Source organism: Bactrocera tryoni, chromosome 1, assembly GCF_016617805.1.
Source record: "Bactrocera tryoni isolate S06 chromosome 1, CSIRO_BtryS06_freeze2, whole genome shotgun sequence".
Lineage (NCBI taxonomy): Eukaryota > Metazoa > Arthropoda > Insecta > Diptera > Tephritidae > Bactrocera > Bactrocera tryoni.
In genome coordinates this window covers 521,392-539,026 of record NC_052499.1, presented here as the reverse complement: position 1 = coordinate 539,026, position 17,635 = coordinate 521,392, and the positions used below count along the sequence as shown (strand labels likewise).

The 17,635-nt window shown below is 36.5% G+C and overlaps 1 protein-coding gene across 3 annotated transcripts; it reads right to left on the bottom strand.

Annotated features, from left to right (window-relative positions):
- Nucleotides 1–324: 324 nt before the first annotated feature.
- On the bottom strand, nucleotides 325–17,343 carry LOC120778619. 3 transcript variants are annotated; one of them, XM_040110505.1, is made up of 8 exons: nucleotides 16,707–17,343; nucleotides 8,836–9,728; nucleotides 7,756–7,979; nucleotides 4,383–5,186; nucleotides 3,401–3,792; nucleotides 2,633–2,805; nucleotides 1,480–1,603; nucleotides 702–818 (listed from the first exon to the last, which is right to left on the bottom strand). In XM_040110505.1, exons 2-8 carry the CDS (start codon nucleotides 9,495–9,497, stop codon nucleotides 702–704), a joined length of 2,496 nt encoding a protein of 831 aa, XP_039966439.1. In that variant the 5' UTR covers nucleotides 9,498–9,728; nucleotides 16,707–17,343. The 3 variants fall into 3 exon arrangements, with proteins under 3 accessions (XP_039966446.1, XP_039966439.1, XP_039966456.1); XM_040110512.1 differs by lacking the exon at nucleotides 16,707–17,343 and having other exon boundaries at nucleotides 325–818; nucleotides 8,836–9,497; XM_040110522.1 differs by lacking the exons at nucleotides 702–818; nucleotides 1,480–1,603 and adding an exon at nucleotides 1,610–2,577.
- Nucleotides 17,344–17,635: the final 292 nt, after the last annotated feature.

Here is a 17,635-nt window from a genome sequence, read left to right as displayed (position 1 = left end):
CCTGGAAAGGAAGCAAACTAAATGGATCTACGAAACTATGAATATACTACAGATGTGTGCCATGTGAAAGAGAGCAATTCGTAGGAGGCTTTCGGTAGATGGAAAAGGAAATAGCCTGCTTAACTACTTAAGGTGAATAATTCTTAGTTGGACTTTTTCGATGTGCTTCTAAAGATCCTCCGAAATTAGATAGATTTTTAAAACATACTCGCCGATTGTCAAGAGTAATATTTGCTCCCTCCCCTTCCTGCATTGTGCCTTTCTACCTTTTGTGTAAATAGGTTGTTTTTATTTCAATCACTGAACATATTCTATTATAGTACATACATATATACGTATGAATATGTGTATATTTCAAATATGTATATGAAAGTGTACATTTTTGGTTACATTCTGAGTATGTATATAAGAATTCCCATCCTTAGTTATACTTAAAGCTAAACAAACATGTTACAGTAGTTATTGTTTTATGTCAAAGTTTGTTGTAAGACTTCGATCGACTTATATATTTTTGCTTAATCGTCAGAAATGTATTTTGATCTTACGGTGTATTTTATCTGATTATTTCAACTTTTATAACAAATCGGTTTATTAACTAAACACTTTTATTTTTTTCTTAGGACACACATGAATCACAATATTAAATCTTAATTACTCTCACTTCTGCATTGAGCAAGCATTTTACTCTTAATCCACATAATTTAGTCGATGAACGTGTCGATAATGTACCGTTTTACCTCATTTATTGATGTACGTTTGTTGGAGCATTGATGTCGTTCCTGGTTATCGGGCAGCACCAACAATTGCTGCAGCTCGCCCTTTTATTTAATGAAATTTATTTGATTTGTGTAATGTTTCAAAATAAATAGAGAATAAGAAAAATAGTAATTTATTTATTTTTTTAATTTTAATGCTAATGATTAAATGGTGTGCAGTAATAATCATCAACGTAATAATTTCATAGTTAAACCTCAATGAATTTTATTCTGATTTGTTTAATTTCGCTTTCCTGTCTATTATAATTGAATTTGAATCAATTTTTTGGCTTCGATGCCGAGAGTTCATGAATTTGAGAAATCATAAATGTAATATGTGTCTGGCTTATGCATATTCCACTAGAGTGTGAACTTGGAAAGATTTTCGGATATTTGTGTACGTCTTTTTATGAGGAAACATTTTAAAATCCTCCATATGCCACTAAACAAAGCCCGACCAAATTATTTGTCAAGGTCTTACCTCACTCAATAAAAATAATGCATTATAAATATTACTCTTGTTATGTGTTAATTAAAGCATGATTTCTTATAAAAGAAGATTCAATTGCAATATATTAATAACAAATACCTACGTAAATACTTGTATGACTGGTTGAAGCTTTTGGTCAAAATAGAGTAATGAATTTCTTACATAAAACCATAAAAATACTCTTGAGTGGCATTTTCGCCCCATTTGTGTGGCGGAATGCGTTCCAAAACTCACATTAAAGCCTCGTCCAATTTCCACATCGGCATCCAGTGGCAGCGTGTAAAGGCGCTTCGACACAACAAAACTGTTTGTCCAGGAGCAATCGGCATAAATGGAAATGAAATCACCATTTTGTATACTGCCGTTATGTCCGTGGCAAGTGCGGGAAGGATGTACGCATGCAATAATAAAGCGAAAGAGATAATTGTAATTTAAAGTCGAACAAAAACCATATGAAAGGACTGCAAATTTATGCATATGTACTTGTGCTTATAAGGGTGCGAAATAAAATTAAACTTGAAACGATAAAAAATCGCTTGCATTGCAACACAAAAGGTCAATTTGTGCAACAGTTAGATGCAGGAAAGCAAATCTTACAACAGAGAAACAAAAACAAAAAGTCCGCCGTGTTTATACACTCCAATAGCGGTTGTGAATATGGGCAGTGTGAAGAGAGTGTGTGCATGGCATACGTATGTATAAAGGCAAGAAGCGGCGCGAAACAGTGTTAACAGTTTAACAATTTATACAATTTCAATAAACATTTGGTATGTCGAACTGTTCAATGTTTTTGTATGCTCTTGAATCGACTGATGCGTCGTCTATTCACATAATGCGCATCTGATTTGGGTATAGCAAAAGCAAAATGCCCCCACCTTACTTCATTCATTTATTTTGCATACGTAAAGCCTATTTCTATGAACGCAAGAAGTGAGTGTAAGGAATAATATGATGAATTTTGTAAAACAGATAGACGATGGTCATATTATCATTATACATACATATGTCATTAGGTACAGCATTAAACATACATACGTATGTTTGCCAAAAAACCATAAATATTTTTCCAAAGCTTAGATAATGTCGTTAATTGTTATGAACCCATATTTTGAATTCCTTCATGTTTCGCTTATTTTGTATTCTTTTTGGAGAACTCAATGTTCTGTTGCTCAATAAGGCACATATTCGGATAACTCAAATATTTGTTTAGTTAGTTCTTAAAGAAGCATTACCTTCGGTATGGTTTTACTTAAACCTAAAACAAAAGGCGAACCTTAGAGTTAAGCCCGATCCTCCTCACACAATACCGTCATTGAAATAAAAACAAAATCCCTTTTAGTTGTTTATAGACTATCTATATATAGGTATGTATGTATATATAACTCACCTGATGGCCACTTGATGCCAACGAAAATCATATAAATTAAATTTCACTGGCAGCATTTCAGTGGTGCCGTCTCGCTCTAGATACAATCGCAGACCGTCCTTGCATGATTCCAAATACATATTGTGGGTGGCGTTGCGTATGGAGAAAATTGTCGTTGTGGCTTTACTGTCATTCTGTGCGGAGGGTGTTGAAAGAAACGTCCATATGTATGTGTATACACCACAAACGGTACATTAGGAAAGTTGTAACGGTGTGAAATGGAGGAAAATATTTGCATGTGTGTATAAAAAAAACTTTTTATCATAAAAATAATATTTTCAGGAAATCAACAGAAATAATAAACAATCAACAGAAAGAGTCGATGCAATGCACTTATTTGTAGGAATGTGTTTGTGACAGGTGATGACATCGTTGGGTGTTTACGTGAGGCCTTTACGTTCCTACTTCTTGGCTGCCTTAGGGTTCTGCATACGGTGTCCCAAGTAAATCACTTAAAAAGCACCAGCGAATACATTTGTCTTCACCTAATGCTCTCTTAAGTTTAATTCAAATTTAAACTTACTTTGTCCTTTATAAGGTATTCACATACAAATTGATATTGACAAATTGTTTTTGTGCATGATATGCAACATTTTTTGGCACCGGCTTACGATGGGCGATATGTAGATATGTATGTTATAACAATTTAAAGGGGTTTGTGAATGCATTTATATATTTTAATATAATCCTATTTGAAATAATGAATCAAGCATAAATATTAATACTTACTCGAACTCGCAAGGTTAGCATTATCGTAAAGTTCAGCGGATTCCGCCAACTACGTATGTAGCCCATATTTGCTGGCGTCGTCGAAGGTGCATTGTTGCCAATAGTTAAGGTGCTGCCAACAGCATTTGCATTTGTCGCACCGCTGCCAGAAGCTCTGATATCAGCGTCCAAAATGGAGGCATCTCTGTTAATAGTAGCTGATGTGGCGCCTGTTGTAGCCGCATTGCCAAGCAAGTTAGCTGTCACGGATGCTGATTCCACCGCGGTAGCTATTAATGTGGTTTGCCCATCAACCGTTCCGGCAGGCGACTGCAATGAAACTGTAGCGGGGCTTGCAGCATCCTCCGGCATAGGGACCTTTTTATAAAACTTTAATAAGTCGTTTATGTCATCTAAAATGAGCAAAAACAAAGATTTGTAAAACATTTTACTATTTGGTATCAAAGTAAACAAAAACACAATGGAAAGCAGAATTAGAAACAGAAATCAAACCGATATCGATATCAGCGATATGTGCCATACATCACAACTACAGAAGAACAGAAGTACATATGTATGTACATGCTGATTGAGTCCAGAGATTGAAAATGCTGCAACTTTTTCAAAGCTTATGAGAACTCAATGGTCCACTATGCAAAGCAGTGAAGGAAGGTGCATGGAAAATACTACCTATGAAGATACAATATGCAGATATTAAAGAGTGGTGGTAAACGTTACTCGGATAACAATCAGAGTTCGAAAGGACATTCTGTTAACTGTGACATACCCACATATTGCATACATGTATATTCTATAGTATATATTTTCGTTTCAACTCAGAGTTGTACTAGAATGACCTCTTTGAAAATTTATGAAATCTGGGTTTAAAATCAGCTGCAGATTGGTCCCGTCACGCAGTAGTGTGAGACACTTCCAATACATTGTTCTTCTTTAATGGCATTACATGGGCTTATTTCAAATGTGAGTATACTTTTTCACTTACCGCTGCAATCGAAAGTGTTGCAATTTCGCTGTTCTATGTTGTAACCTTCACAAAACATAGTGGAATAGTTTTTCATTGGCCTACGGCGTTTACTCTGACGTTCCGTTTTATTCTTCGGTTGCATTTCAATTGCAGTTTTTTTGTTAACTACATCCTTGGTTGCCTTATTTGAAAATTTGTCATTTACTTTCAGGTGGTTATTGTTGAGAAAACTGGCTTCATTTACTCGGAGATTAGTTTCGAACTGTTGCACCAATACTTCGATATTGTCTTTGTTTTTGCCTCTGGAATAATCTACTCGGTCAATCTTATTGGTTTTAGATGTTTTTCCGTCGTATGCTACTGGCGGTGCAGTGGCTCGCAGAGTTAGTCTTTTCAGCAAATTAGCTTTGGGCACCGCATTAATATCGTGGTCTGATTGCTCTTTTGATGTCGCAATTTCTGCTACTGTAGCAACCTCCGAAGTAGTTTCAAATTCAGCGGAAACTTTCAGGGTTGTTTTCCGTTTTCGCAGCTGTAAATTGTCGCTGCCATTTGTGTCCATCATTGCCGCAGCATCAAATTCTGCGCTGTTGAAGCCTCCGAATGTATTGTCTAGCGATTCGGTATTTTCAACGCCTGCACTGCTCAGCCCGTCAACTGCGACCTCGTCATCGTCCGCCTCAGCGTCAGCTGCCGCGTTCAAGTTTAGGTGCATGTTGAAATTCACCATCGGATTATCGAGCAGACAACGGCGAAATCGTTGTTGTACACCTTTGCCGCATGTAACGCTGCAAAGCGTAAAATCGCTCCAATCATCCCAGCCTGTGGTAAGCTCACAAGTCCGAGCCCAGTCCGTTTTTCAGCGGTCGGTGGTTTAAGCATGTCACAAAATTTCAAGTTGTTATATTCGTTGTCAGGCGACATTATATTATCAGTGTGAATGTTTTGCATTTGTAGTTGTTTTTGCAATTTCAGGTGACAGGGGTATGTTTTTGAGCATTGCAGTGGAGGCATGTTGCGATATGGTGCCATAAATTACGTGTCGCGTGCGAAACGGTTATTGTTGCAGGAGCAGTAGACAGGGCGGCAGGTAGTATGCCGTTCATGAAACGTTCGTTCATCATGAAGAGCGCAATCGTATTCGTGCCGGAGGTGTTGGGTGTTTAGGTGGTGAAGCGTGTGGTTTCGAGAGTGGTTCGAAATCATCATAACAGTCGCCATCATCGTGTACGAAACATGAAATGAAAATAAGTGAAAGGTAGTTTGTATTTTGAAGTTTACTTTTATATTTCTAACCGTTAGTTACAAATATGTATTTGTTGTTGTGTGGGCATTTAATAAAAGTTTATTTTTTTCCTAAAAGTTTTTAGTGCGAAGTCAACAAAACAAAATTAGTACAATGGGTTTTATAAGTGTTGTTTTTTCATCTTCAGCATATCAATTACTAAATTTAAGATAAATATTGAAGTTCCCTTCCATGTCCTTGAGAACTTGTACGCTCGAGGCTAGCTAGGCTAAGTGCGGCGTGTTTAAACTCGTTTTTCTAGAAACTGTCGTTTTGAAGTCGGTTGGCAAGATTTACCGCGAACTACCAAACACATCTTCATGAAATTTTACTGAGGTCTTTGAGATACTTCCACAAAGGATTTTTTATGTTTTGGGTTAAAGCTATGTCAAAAAAAATATCGCAAAATTTTCGTTTTTTTTTTGTAAAATGTCTGCCAATAATCCAATTTCCAGTTTTTTTCCTTCGTCCAAGTTCTAAGTTAAGACTTTAAATAAAACACGTATTTTTTCACTTTAGATGATCCTGTAAGGAGTTATCCTGCCAACGCGAACGCATCTTTTTAGGGGTCACCGGAAATGGCGTCGCAATGACCGAGTTTAAAATATTTTTTTTTCAAAAATTTCAGAATTTCTTTGTTATTAGTGTATGTTTGGAACAATAAAAATTTTAATTTTTATATGAGAAAAAAATTGTTGAAAAAGGCTGTTTTTATCCGAGTAAACCCATGTAACCCCATTCTTACGACAGTTAACCATAAACAGCTCTTTTAAATCCTGTTAGTTTTTTTGAGTTTAAAATTAAGTTCAAACTTCAGTAAAGGGGTTCCTTTAGTCCTAATAAGCCGGATATGTGGTTCTCCTCAGGTTATCTTTTTAGCATATTCATGTGTTGAAATTGGATATATGTATGTATGTTAGAAATTTAATACCTCTAACCTCAAATGAAAAAGAACAGAATAATGTATAACATATATTTTCGATGCAATCAAGCTACTTTTAGGAAATTAGCCAATATTTCATAAATACTTGTGATAGGGATATCTATTGACGTGTTTGTAGGCAGTTTGGTTTTTTTTTATTTAAATTATTAACTTTTAAATAACTCCATTTACAGTTAAAAGCTGGCTTTAAAAATGGTACTTCCAAACCCCTAGCAAAAAAATATCAAGCTTTAAATTTTTCTGCAAATTCAGCCACTTTACATTCTGGGTTTTTAATCTGTTTCTGCTGTTTCCGTCATACGCATGAGAATCGTTGCCAATAAATGGAACATTCACATTATTCCCATCATGAAATGTGGACAGTTCAAGTACAAGGGATGTCGGGTAGATACTTATATGTGAATGTGAATATAAAATCGATAGCAAATTGACACTAAAAACCACAGGTTTGCTTGTAGATTTTCCGCTGTTTGGTTATACACAATTGCGTAAAAATTTGCTCTCAATAATACCTGTGTATATGCGTAAGCACACAGCACGAATCCTAATCACCTCGGGAGTGGTGATGCGGTTACTAATACTTGCTTAACCTGATAGGATCAGAAACGCCTGGCTTACGTCAGATTAATTCCACTTGAAATCTCTATCAACCAAAAGTAATCGGGTTAAAGGACATATCAAAACAAAGCATACAAGCAGGACGTTTATAATGTCAGGTAATTTTGAATCACATAAAATATAATGATATATGTATATAACTTTGTTTATATTCTTATGTTCGAAAGCTTTCATTTATACAGTATATAGGAACTACGAAATATAGTATATACTTGAATATGATCTGAACTGATTTGGTGAGTAAAGATCAAAAGAATAAGACGGAAGTTACACACATCGATTTCAGTTAAAATATAAAGACGGAATACGCATACCATTCATTAAGTCTTATTCAGCCCGTATATTGTGTACCATATCCCACATGTAAGAACATACATATATGATTGATTAGGAAATAAAAGATGAGGAGATATAGCGTTTTTTTAACTATAATATTAGTGCATAGGAATGTATTATGCAAGTTTGATGTTTTTATTAATACTTTTGCAAAACGAACTATGTAATGTTATATAATGAGTAATTTATTTATTTTCTTTCACACTCACCCAAATGTTTCCAGATGTGATTCTCAAATTGTGGACTCCAACGATGTAAACCATTTATGCTTATGGACAAAAAGTCAGTTTGTGGAGCTATATTCAATTCGCTTGGTAATTGTTGTTGCTGCTGTGCAGTTCTCAATTTGCCAAAAACAATTAATTCAGTGGGTAGACTTTTCAAAAGGTTGCCATCGAAGCAGGACAAAGGCTTGAGTGTTGCATTTAGCTGCCTGTTGGTTTTAACGTTTCGTTATTGTTTGATATTATTACTTTCAGTTTGAGCGCGAAATAAGGTGAAATAGCAATGGCATAGTAAAAGTAGCATTACCAGGTTATTTTTAACAACTTTCAAACACGAGTTAGCAGCAAACAGTGTTGCTGAATCTATATTTGAATAAACATTTAATTTTAATTTGATGTTTTATGTTATTTGCATTTTGTGGTAGTTTTATTGCATTTCCGTTACCAACTTCATTTAAACATCTGGCAGGCATACATAATTTCAGGCTTTAGGATATTATTTGATCCGAACGGAAACACAAGCAGGTAAATTCCTATAAAGCCGTCATTAAGTACGAATGTGCACTGGCACATACACTTCAGATTTTGCACGTTTCGATACGAAATTGAGAATTGGAATGTGGATCAATGATGTATTTTTCAAGTTTTGATTTCGGAAAGAACTAGAGTATGATCAAATAAAAACTTTTGGAAAGGCGATTACTCATGTCAAAGTGTTGAAGTATGGAACTGGGAAAGAGTTACGATAAAAATGCGTGCCCACTGGAGCTATTCGTTTGGCCAAATTCGTGCATAAGAGGGCTTTTTAATTGCACTTGTTGTTTCTAGCACAAAAAGCACTCGTATAGGGCGCGAGATCAACTCGCCGACACTCATAGTAGGAAGAGTTTGTAAATTGTTTACCCCTTTTTGAATTAAATTGTCACTTTTCTACGCCGCTTACACACGCGTTAACAAGCAAGCGACTTGCTTTGTCAGCAATCGTAGCAGTTGCCACTGTGCAGCAGGGCAGTCGTGCTCAAAGGCGTCGTTTACGTATTCGTCGACATATTTGGTTCAACTTACCCTTCATACTGATATGCAGACTCGGCTGTTGCGCTGCCATATCCAGGGCCATAGCTACTACGGCCTATGCCACTGCCATCTCCTCTACCGTTGTTACCTCCGCCACCGCTTCCTCCACGTGCTGCATTCTCCGCTTCGGGTGTCATTTTCAAAAGTGACGCGCCTTTGTATATCGTTTCCGGTGTTAAAGTTATTAAAATGGCCCCGTCCAGCTTTCTGGCCCAGTCCGCTGTAGCCGCTTCTGTAGTAGCTGTCGCTCCAGTAATGGAGATGTCCGATGGCCGTTGCTGGGTTGTTGCTGCGACGGCCGTTGGACTGCCAACGGTTGTGTGAAATGTTGCTGATGCGAACAAATTATTTTGCAAATTCTGCTTTTTTACTTCGCCATTGACAGCGCTACCTCCATCTGCAGCAGCGCCCAATTTCGCTGCATTTAGTAATTCATTGGTGGTGGCGTCCTCTGTGAAGATATGTGCACCAAGAGCTTTCAGTATGACCGGGCTCTTTTTGATCAACTCGGAGATGCTATCGTGGACACAGGGTGCGGAGTCGAGTTTACCTTTCACAGAAATAGGTGTCGAGTGAATGCTGGAGACGAGCAGAGAGGAACAAAGCAAGACGTAGGCGACAACCACGGGCCACGACTGCGTGTTGATGCACATTTCTATCGCTTTTCTTAGAACAGCCCACTTGTTTGGAATGTTTAGTGGTTTCTGGAGTTTTCTTTGCACTTTATGTAATGTTGTACTTCGCCTGTGCTTATGTTTTCCGTCTGTTTGTTGAGGATATGATTTTGAGGCTACCAAGATTTGCTCCTCAAGTGCTCAGTAAAGTGTTGCTGACTGTTGCTGCCGTATTTTTAGCCACAAGCAACAATTTTACTTCACTAACGCCTTAAAAGAAAGAAGAAATGCTCAAGTTAGCGAAAAACGTTGTGGTTATTCGTTGTAGTTATTGTAAAATATGCTGTTTTTTATGATTTTCTTCAGTGCGCTGCAAACGTACGTAAACTTATCGGATTTCTTGTTTATTCTGTTTAGGCCAAAAGTCACGTTTTTATTACCTTTGTAGTCCATTTTTGAACTGAATTTGAAGTATTCTTCAAATCTTCTTACACTTGCTTTTAAGAGGTTCAACAAAACAGATGAATAGAATTCAGTTGTCCAGCAAGGAAATAAAATATAATTAAATGGGTAAATTCAGAGATTTTTAGTTTTATACCATAATATAACAAAAGATTAAGTGATTTTGCATTAAGCCTAATAGGGTACAATTACGCTGAAGAAAACTAATAACATAGAATAATTGGATATTTATATTTATTTGCTCCACTTTCCAGGAAAACTTTCTGCTCCATTAGCTACCTATACAGTTCGTTACATGGAAAGTGAAAATGTTTTTTTTTAATTTTGTGTGTTTTATTCTTTGTTACGTTGTCTTTTAATTCAACGCAAAAAAAGTACTAAAATCGAATCTTAACCGTTACAAAAAAGCACTCCTCTGCAAATAATGCAATCTTCTTACTTTATTCATATTTTGTTATTGGCCAACAAATTCACGCGTGCACACACACTTTTACAACCAATCTCAAAATGGGAACAATGAAAACATAAAAAAAGTAACGCAAAGTGAAGTCTTCGACAGAAGCCATTGCGCTCGACGGTTGTGATTTCTGACTTCCATAAAAATAAATATATGGTAAATTAGCAAAGACAGCCAGCTGCTCTGCGCTGGAAATTGAGCCAGCAATAAAAGTGCACACAAAATGGTAGCAACTGCATCATGTCGAACAAGCTTGAAGTGCAGAACTGAACGTGGCATCAGGAACATCCAACAAAGAAAGATCGGAAAATTCAAAACACCAAAATTTTGACTTAATAGCGGGTGAGAGTATTAAAAGGCAAAGTGCCACTCAAGACTTATATAGAGTGTATAACTGCAAGCAAATAAAAACAAGTAAAGAAGTAACAAGTTCGGGTGTAACCAAAAATTTTATACTCTTGCAACTTGCAAGAATAAGAGCCAGGGAAATATCTTAAGATGTAAAACAGAGTATCGGAATCTAATCAATTTTATATATACTTATACTATATATAACTTATACACTGAATATGTCAACATAAGGTTTCTTAGAAAAACGAAAATCATTATATCTGATTTTACCCATTTTCATAGTAGATGAAGATGTGAAGACTGAAGTATAACTTCAGGGGCTTGGAAGATGCGTACATAAAACAATTTACGGCAGGGCCATGCTCGGGTTTAATGTATCCTGTACTAAATTACAGAACAAAACTATTACCCTCTGTTGCAACATGTTGCGAGAGTATAAAAGTAATTATACATACTTATGTATGTACACACTTATGTACAAATGCGCGCTTACCCTGAGGACCATTCGACACCGAAAATATGAGACAAACAACCAAATGAATTAATGAAAACCAAAATGACAATGAACAATGTTCAGAATTGATTTATTCCTGCAGAGTCCTTTGCCACAACGGCCAGGCCCACAATCACCCAAAGGCGCATAAAAGAGCACGTCAAATGGAGTGACAGCAGAAGAGATTCACGCTGCATTGCCATCCTTATCCTCAAGCACAGAGACTCAAACTATCAGTAACACTACTAGTAGTAATACAAGTATATAGAGTACAACAACAAAAGAAATGACAACCGCCAATTGACCATCACTTTCATGATTCACATTCACAACGAAATCAGTGCATATTTAAACAAGTAAGGAAGGGCTAAGTTCGGGTGTCACCGAACATTTTATACTCTCGCATGGTAAAGTGATAATCGAGATTTCATAATACGTCATTTACATATTTTTCAAATACCGTATTTTTGTAAAGTTTTATTCCGCTATCATCATTGGTTCCTAATGTTTATACTCGTATTATACAGAGAAGGCATCAGATGGAATTCAAAATAGCTTTATATTGGAAGAAGGCGTGGTTGCGAACCGATTTCACCCATATTTCGTACATGTCATCAGGGTGTTAAGAAAATATTATATACCGAATTTCATTGAAATCGGTCTTGTAGCTCCTGAGATATGGTTCTTGGTCCATAAGTGGGCGGCGCCACGCCCATTTTCAATTTTTAAAAAAAGCCTGGGTGCAGCTTCCTTCTGCCACTTCTTCCGTAAAATTTAGTGTTTCTGACGTTTTTTGTTAGTCGGTTATCGCACTTTTAGTGATTTTGAACATAACCTTTGTACGGGAGGTGGGCGTGGTTATTATCCGATTTCTTCCATTTTTGAACTGTACATGGAAATGCCTGAAGGAAACGACTCTGTAGACTTTGGTTGACATAGCTATAGTAGTTTCCGAGATATGTACAAAAAACTTAGTAGGGGCGGGGCCACGCCCACTTTTCCAAAACAATTGCGTCCAAATATGCCCCTCCCTAATGCGATCCTTTGTGCCAAATTTCACTTTAATATCTTTATTTATGGCTTAGTTATGACACTTTATAGGTTTTCGGTTTCCGCCATTTTGTGGGCGTGGCAGTGGGCCGATTTTGCCCATCTTCGAACTTAACCTTCTTATGGAGCCAAGGAATACGTGTACCAAGTTTCATCATGATATCTCAATTTTTACTCAAGTTACAGCTTGCACGGACGGACGGACAGACGGACGGACGGACGGACAGACGGACGGACAGACGGACGGACAGACGGACGGACAGACGGACGGACAGACAGACATCCGGATTTCGACTCTACTCGTCGCCCTGATCACTTTGGTATATATAACCCTATATCTGACTCTTTTAGTTTTAGGACTTACAAACAACCGTTATGTGAACAAAACTATAATACTCTCGTTAGCAACATTGTTGCGAGAGTATAAAAATGTTACACGCCAGACCGGAAAAATAAGATTTTATGCACTAGGGCAAGACAACAACCATTTTCAATCTTATTCGCCAAAGATGGTGACCTTCTTGTATTAACTTAATATAACCAAGAACAACCTAAATTCTTTAAGCTTCCAAAGTCTCGAATCGGTTAGACTACGTCAAATTTTCATTTTTATTTTCAACGCTATAAACTACCAAGAAAGGTCAACGTAGCATGGCGGAGATGAAACCCATAATTTTTTATCCAGTGTGATTTTCAACTATTTTACATCCGACAACTGAAACACCGCTTGTGCAACCAACCGCAAAAGGATATCATCAGCACCTTCCATAAGTATAATATGTAACACTATGCATGGGTTTATTTTTCAGGGCACATATATATTATCTTTGCGCCTTCCAAAGAGTTCCGCATTTCATTAAAAGAATGCACTAACACAGATTCTGCTTTAAATAGTGCATTCACTGAATTGTTTGTAATAACGTGAGTACCCATCTAATGACACCACAACTGGATTATGTATAGGTGGGTACATCAACAAATATTCGAGAACTTCTTAATGAGGCAAGCATGCAGGAATTTGAAGAGCCGCTGAAAAGAAATCCGACATAATTGCTGTTTCCCTGAACGATCAATGCCGCCGACATGTAGCATGAACCATACTCATGCCTCGTACATACGTACATATGTGTTATATACGACTATACTTACATGTAGGGATGTGAGTGTGTCACGTGGGTGGAGTGAGGCCTCGAATTAAACTAGCGAATGGCGACACAAAATTAACAACATATCAGTTGCATCACATTTATGTGCTGGCATCTAAAGAGCAATATATGTACATATATCCCTGAGACCTGATGACCTACCAACTGATTTTACGTCGAATATTTGCGCGAGCCTTGCCATTTTAATTAAATTATCAAAATTAATAGAATTTAAAAAATATACCCCTTTGAAAATGTCACTATAAATAGAGTTCGAATAAAAATATAATTTTGAGAATTTAATTTTGAAAACTTTGGGCTACATTCTAGTCGTCACACACACATACATAGATATGCACATTAAACCATTTAGAGGGCGGGGCCCTGCCCTTTTTTAATTCTAAGCCAATAAGTGCCCTTGCTATTGCAATCCTCTGTGCCATATTACAGTTTTATGTCTTAATTTAGTGCTTTGCTTTGGCATTTTATAGGCTTTCAATGAATGAGGTTTTGTGGGCGTGTCACTGCCGATTACGCTCATCTACGAACTCATTCTTACTTCTTTACCAAGGAACGTATGCACGTGGTGTACCGTTAGTTGAAAAAATCTATTATATTCTATAGCAACATGTTGCAAGAGTATAAAAACGCATGGATGGGGCCAAACTACAAGATTTAGCTTAGCTTAAAATGTGTGCACTTACATACATATATAATATGTATCAATAGATATACATACATACATACATATGCATAAGTAAGCGGTTTGGAGTAATTGAACTGAAATTAAGTTTTATTGTTATTGTGCTCAAGCAACCAACCAACTTCATCATCGCCCACCGTCAGTCACCAAAATGATCCTTTTTGATTTGCGCTTTACGTATTTTATTAAATAACTTTTACAACATTTTACATAATCGTCATAACTGGCGCGGGCAAATCCCTCAAGTATGTCCCAAAAGGGTACTAGGTCCTTTAGTAGACTGCTCCGAATAAGCTGTTGTGCTACAAGTAAATTGTTGTGAGTGCAAGGTTCAATTGCCAAGGACCATACGCACACATTTATACTCGGTCAGATGGAGGCAAAGGAATTTTAGGTATAATTTGTGCCCTAAGATTTTTGGTATTTATGTATAAGCGTCTTGTTTAGGGTGTCTGCTCACTTATATGGAAATATTTGGGTGAGTGTATATGTTTACAATCTGTTACTTTGCTTACAAGCTTCTTAGAGTATCGATGCTGCTGTATGTGCATGTGGATGCATACATACAGAAGAATAACATTTCATTTTCGTGTCCTTGGGGAAACATATTCATTACCTCGTTGTTGAATTTGTTATTGTGCCATTGTCTCCGATAGACAGCCGCTCTGTGGTATTTTTGCGTTTATAACTGTATGAAAGCTTGTGATTGCTCCTCAGAAGACTTTGTGTTTGCCGCTTTGCTCAGCAAAACTTCTTCGCACAAATTGAGCCTTTTCAATTTCTCAGAAATAATACGAAATGTATTGTGCAGCTTCAAGTACATCCTCATGGGAATAATTATGATGACATAAAATTAGAAATGGATTTCATAAGTGACACGGTAAATGGTGACGGGTAGAAAGTTATTTTCAATTTAATTAGAAACAGATTTCGCACAGAAACTGCGCATGTTTGAAAAGCCTTAAGTTACTTCTTAAATTTCTAAACATCATTAATTTTTATTTCCTAAACATCAGTAACAATAAAATAAGCAAAAATACAGTTATTTCTGAGGCACACATGCATTCCTATGTTGACATGTAAATTTATGTCACTATCATAATTTCCGTATGAATCAAACTTTTTAAGTTTTAAAAACTTAGGGACTTTACCATATAGAAGTGTGCAGTTTCTAATTTTGTCTAACTGCACTTAAGGTTATCATTCTTCCCCACGGTTACTGTCTCTTACTATTACCATTTTCTTTTGTCGCGAGAGCGAAAATCACAAGAAATCTGAAGCGAGTGTGAAAAACTCAACGTTCATCAGGGCTGTGACTCATGGATGCTGTTTCTACATGTGTGTTTGTATGCTTGTAAGAATGTTCATGTGTAACGTAACCTGCAGAGGTTACATTAATTTAAGCTTCTCCTTGCGAAGTTAAATTTATTGTGCAATAAAGCTTTTAATTTGGGATTTATTCGTTGGTATTTGCATTCGTTACGAAAGCGTTTGCCAGGTGTCGTTACACGTTTCTTCACTCACCTACAGACAATAATTGCGTAAAACCTTATATGCGTGCGATTAATTTACAATTGAAATCCTATGCCGGAATGAAAATTTAGTTAAGCAGGGCTTATAAGATTATAGCAAATGAAAGCGTTGAAACTACTACCATTTTACATGCTGTTACATCTGTTCCTGAAAGCAAAAAGGTGTGATTCCTGAAATAATGCGAATGCTTAATCAAAGTCGACTACTTTTAAGTTAAACGATTTATTTAAACACTTAAATTAACATTTATTAAGATCGATGCTTTATATGTTTATGAAAATGATATGCTGAAAATTATAGTGACTTCAGAAGAAGGATATATTACGTGGGTACCAACTAGAGCTCTTAAAATTATTCGCATACAAAAAAACAAAACATTCAAATATGAATATTAACCGATTAATATTGCGTCTATTCGAATAGGTGCTCTGCTGCGTGCATTTGAGTAAATGAAAATTGTTCGAAATCCATGCAGCCTTTGATTTTCTGCAAAGTTTCTATAAACTTAAATACGTAAAAAAAAATTTGTAGAAGTTGAACGCTTACTATTCGAATAGTTGACAGTGAACGGTTAACCGGATAGTCCACGACTTACGGCTACCCGGATACTCATAACCACATATTGTTATTCGAATAATGCCCTATCATATGTACTCTTTGATTTATTTGCCCGTTATTCACATTTCAAACTTAGCATTGCTTGACAATTAATATAATTAAGCCAGTTTCCAGCCTTATTTGAGAATGTATGTGTTTATGAGTCCTTCCTGATAAAGTTGTTAAGGAATTGGAGCAATATTTTTCTTTTCCTTGCTTTGAAATATAAATAATAATATTCCTGCGAGAGGACAATCAAGAACCGTCATCCATGAACGTACACGATGCTTGGCTTGTGCTTTGCTCAACTAATAATAAATTACATTAGCTTCCAGAAACTTTATTACTTACTTATTTAATGTAACTGAAGCTAAGCAACCCGCTAAATAAATATGTGCTAATATTTCAAAGGAGAAAGCCACAGAAACTAATTAAAAGCACTTAGTGTATAACTTACGATCCATAGCAGTAGGCGATAACGGTGGTGGGGTTAGCTGTTATTACTCCGGAAATCCTTTACCGAATCTCGTTTTGTAAGCTAATATTTTACACATTGGAATTGAAATTGGACTATCGCTTGCAGTTAGTTCAGCATATATTTGCATATAATCGCTTAAGGGGTTCACACTGTATCGTTAACAAAATAAATTTTCATCTCATAGAAGAAATATTTCACATTTGGTTTTGATTTACTATGTTTTATTTCGTTTAAAAACGCTAACGACAAGCTGCTTTAACTCTTTTTTCATTTGCAAAGCACAAAGTATTGCACATTACATATGCACTAATTCATCTGACATATTCACAAATATCTGGCTCTCATAGCCTTTCACTGACACACAAATTAATTTCCTATTATAAATATATGTATATAAATAAAGTTTCATTGCCATAAGCTGCAAATGTTTGGAACGAATAAATGCTTCGTGGATTTCCGTCGCGGTTTCGCAGATAATCGTTCGAGCGAAATTTAACTTTATTTGGAGAAACTTTTTTCTACTCCTTTACATTCTCTATTCAATGACAATTGTTGCGTTTCACTGAGGCCTCAACTGATTAATATTTTCGCCCCGCTTTTCCTGAACTGCATTCAATCGCGCCAATCAGTCAACTGGAGATTGTTCAATCGTCGTCGGAGCTTTTATAGGCGTCCTTCTGAAAGGAGAGTGCCGATTTTCCAATGATTTCATCTCACCGTTATTCTCATTCATTATGCGTCTGCGCGGATAAAGTTGAATTGTTTTGTGTAGCCGGCTTTTTATCTTCTTCTTCTATTTAACACTTGACGCGAGTGTGTTGCTTGTACCGCTTTCAGCGCTGAGGTTTCAATTCCCGCCCCATTGATGATTTTGTTTACATTTTTCATAAGATTTCATTAGCATGTTG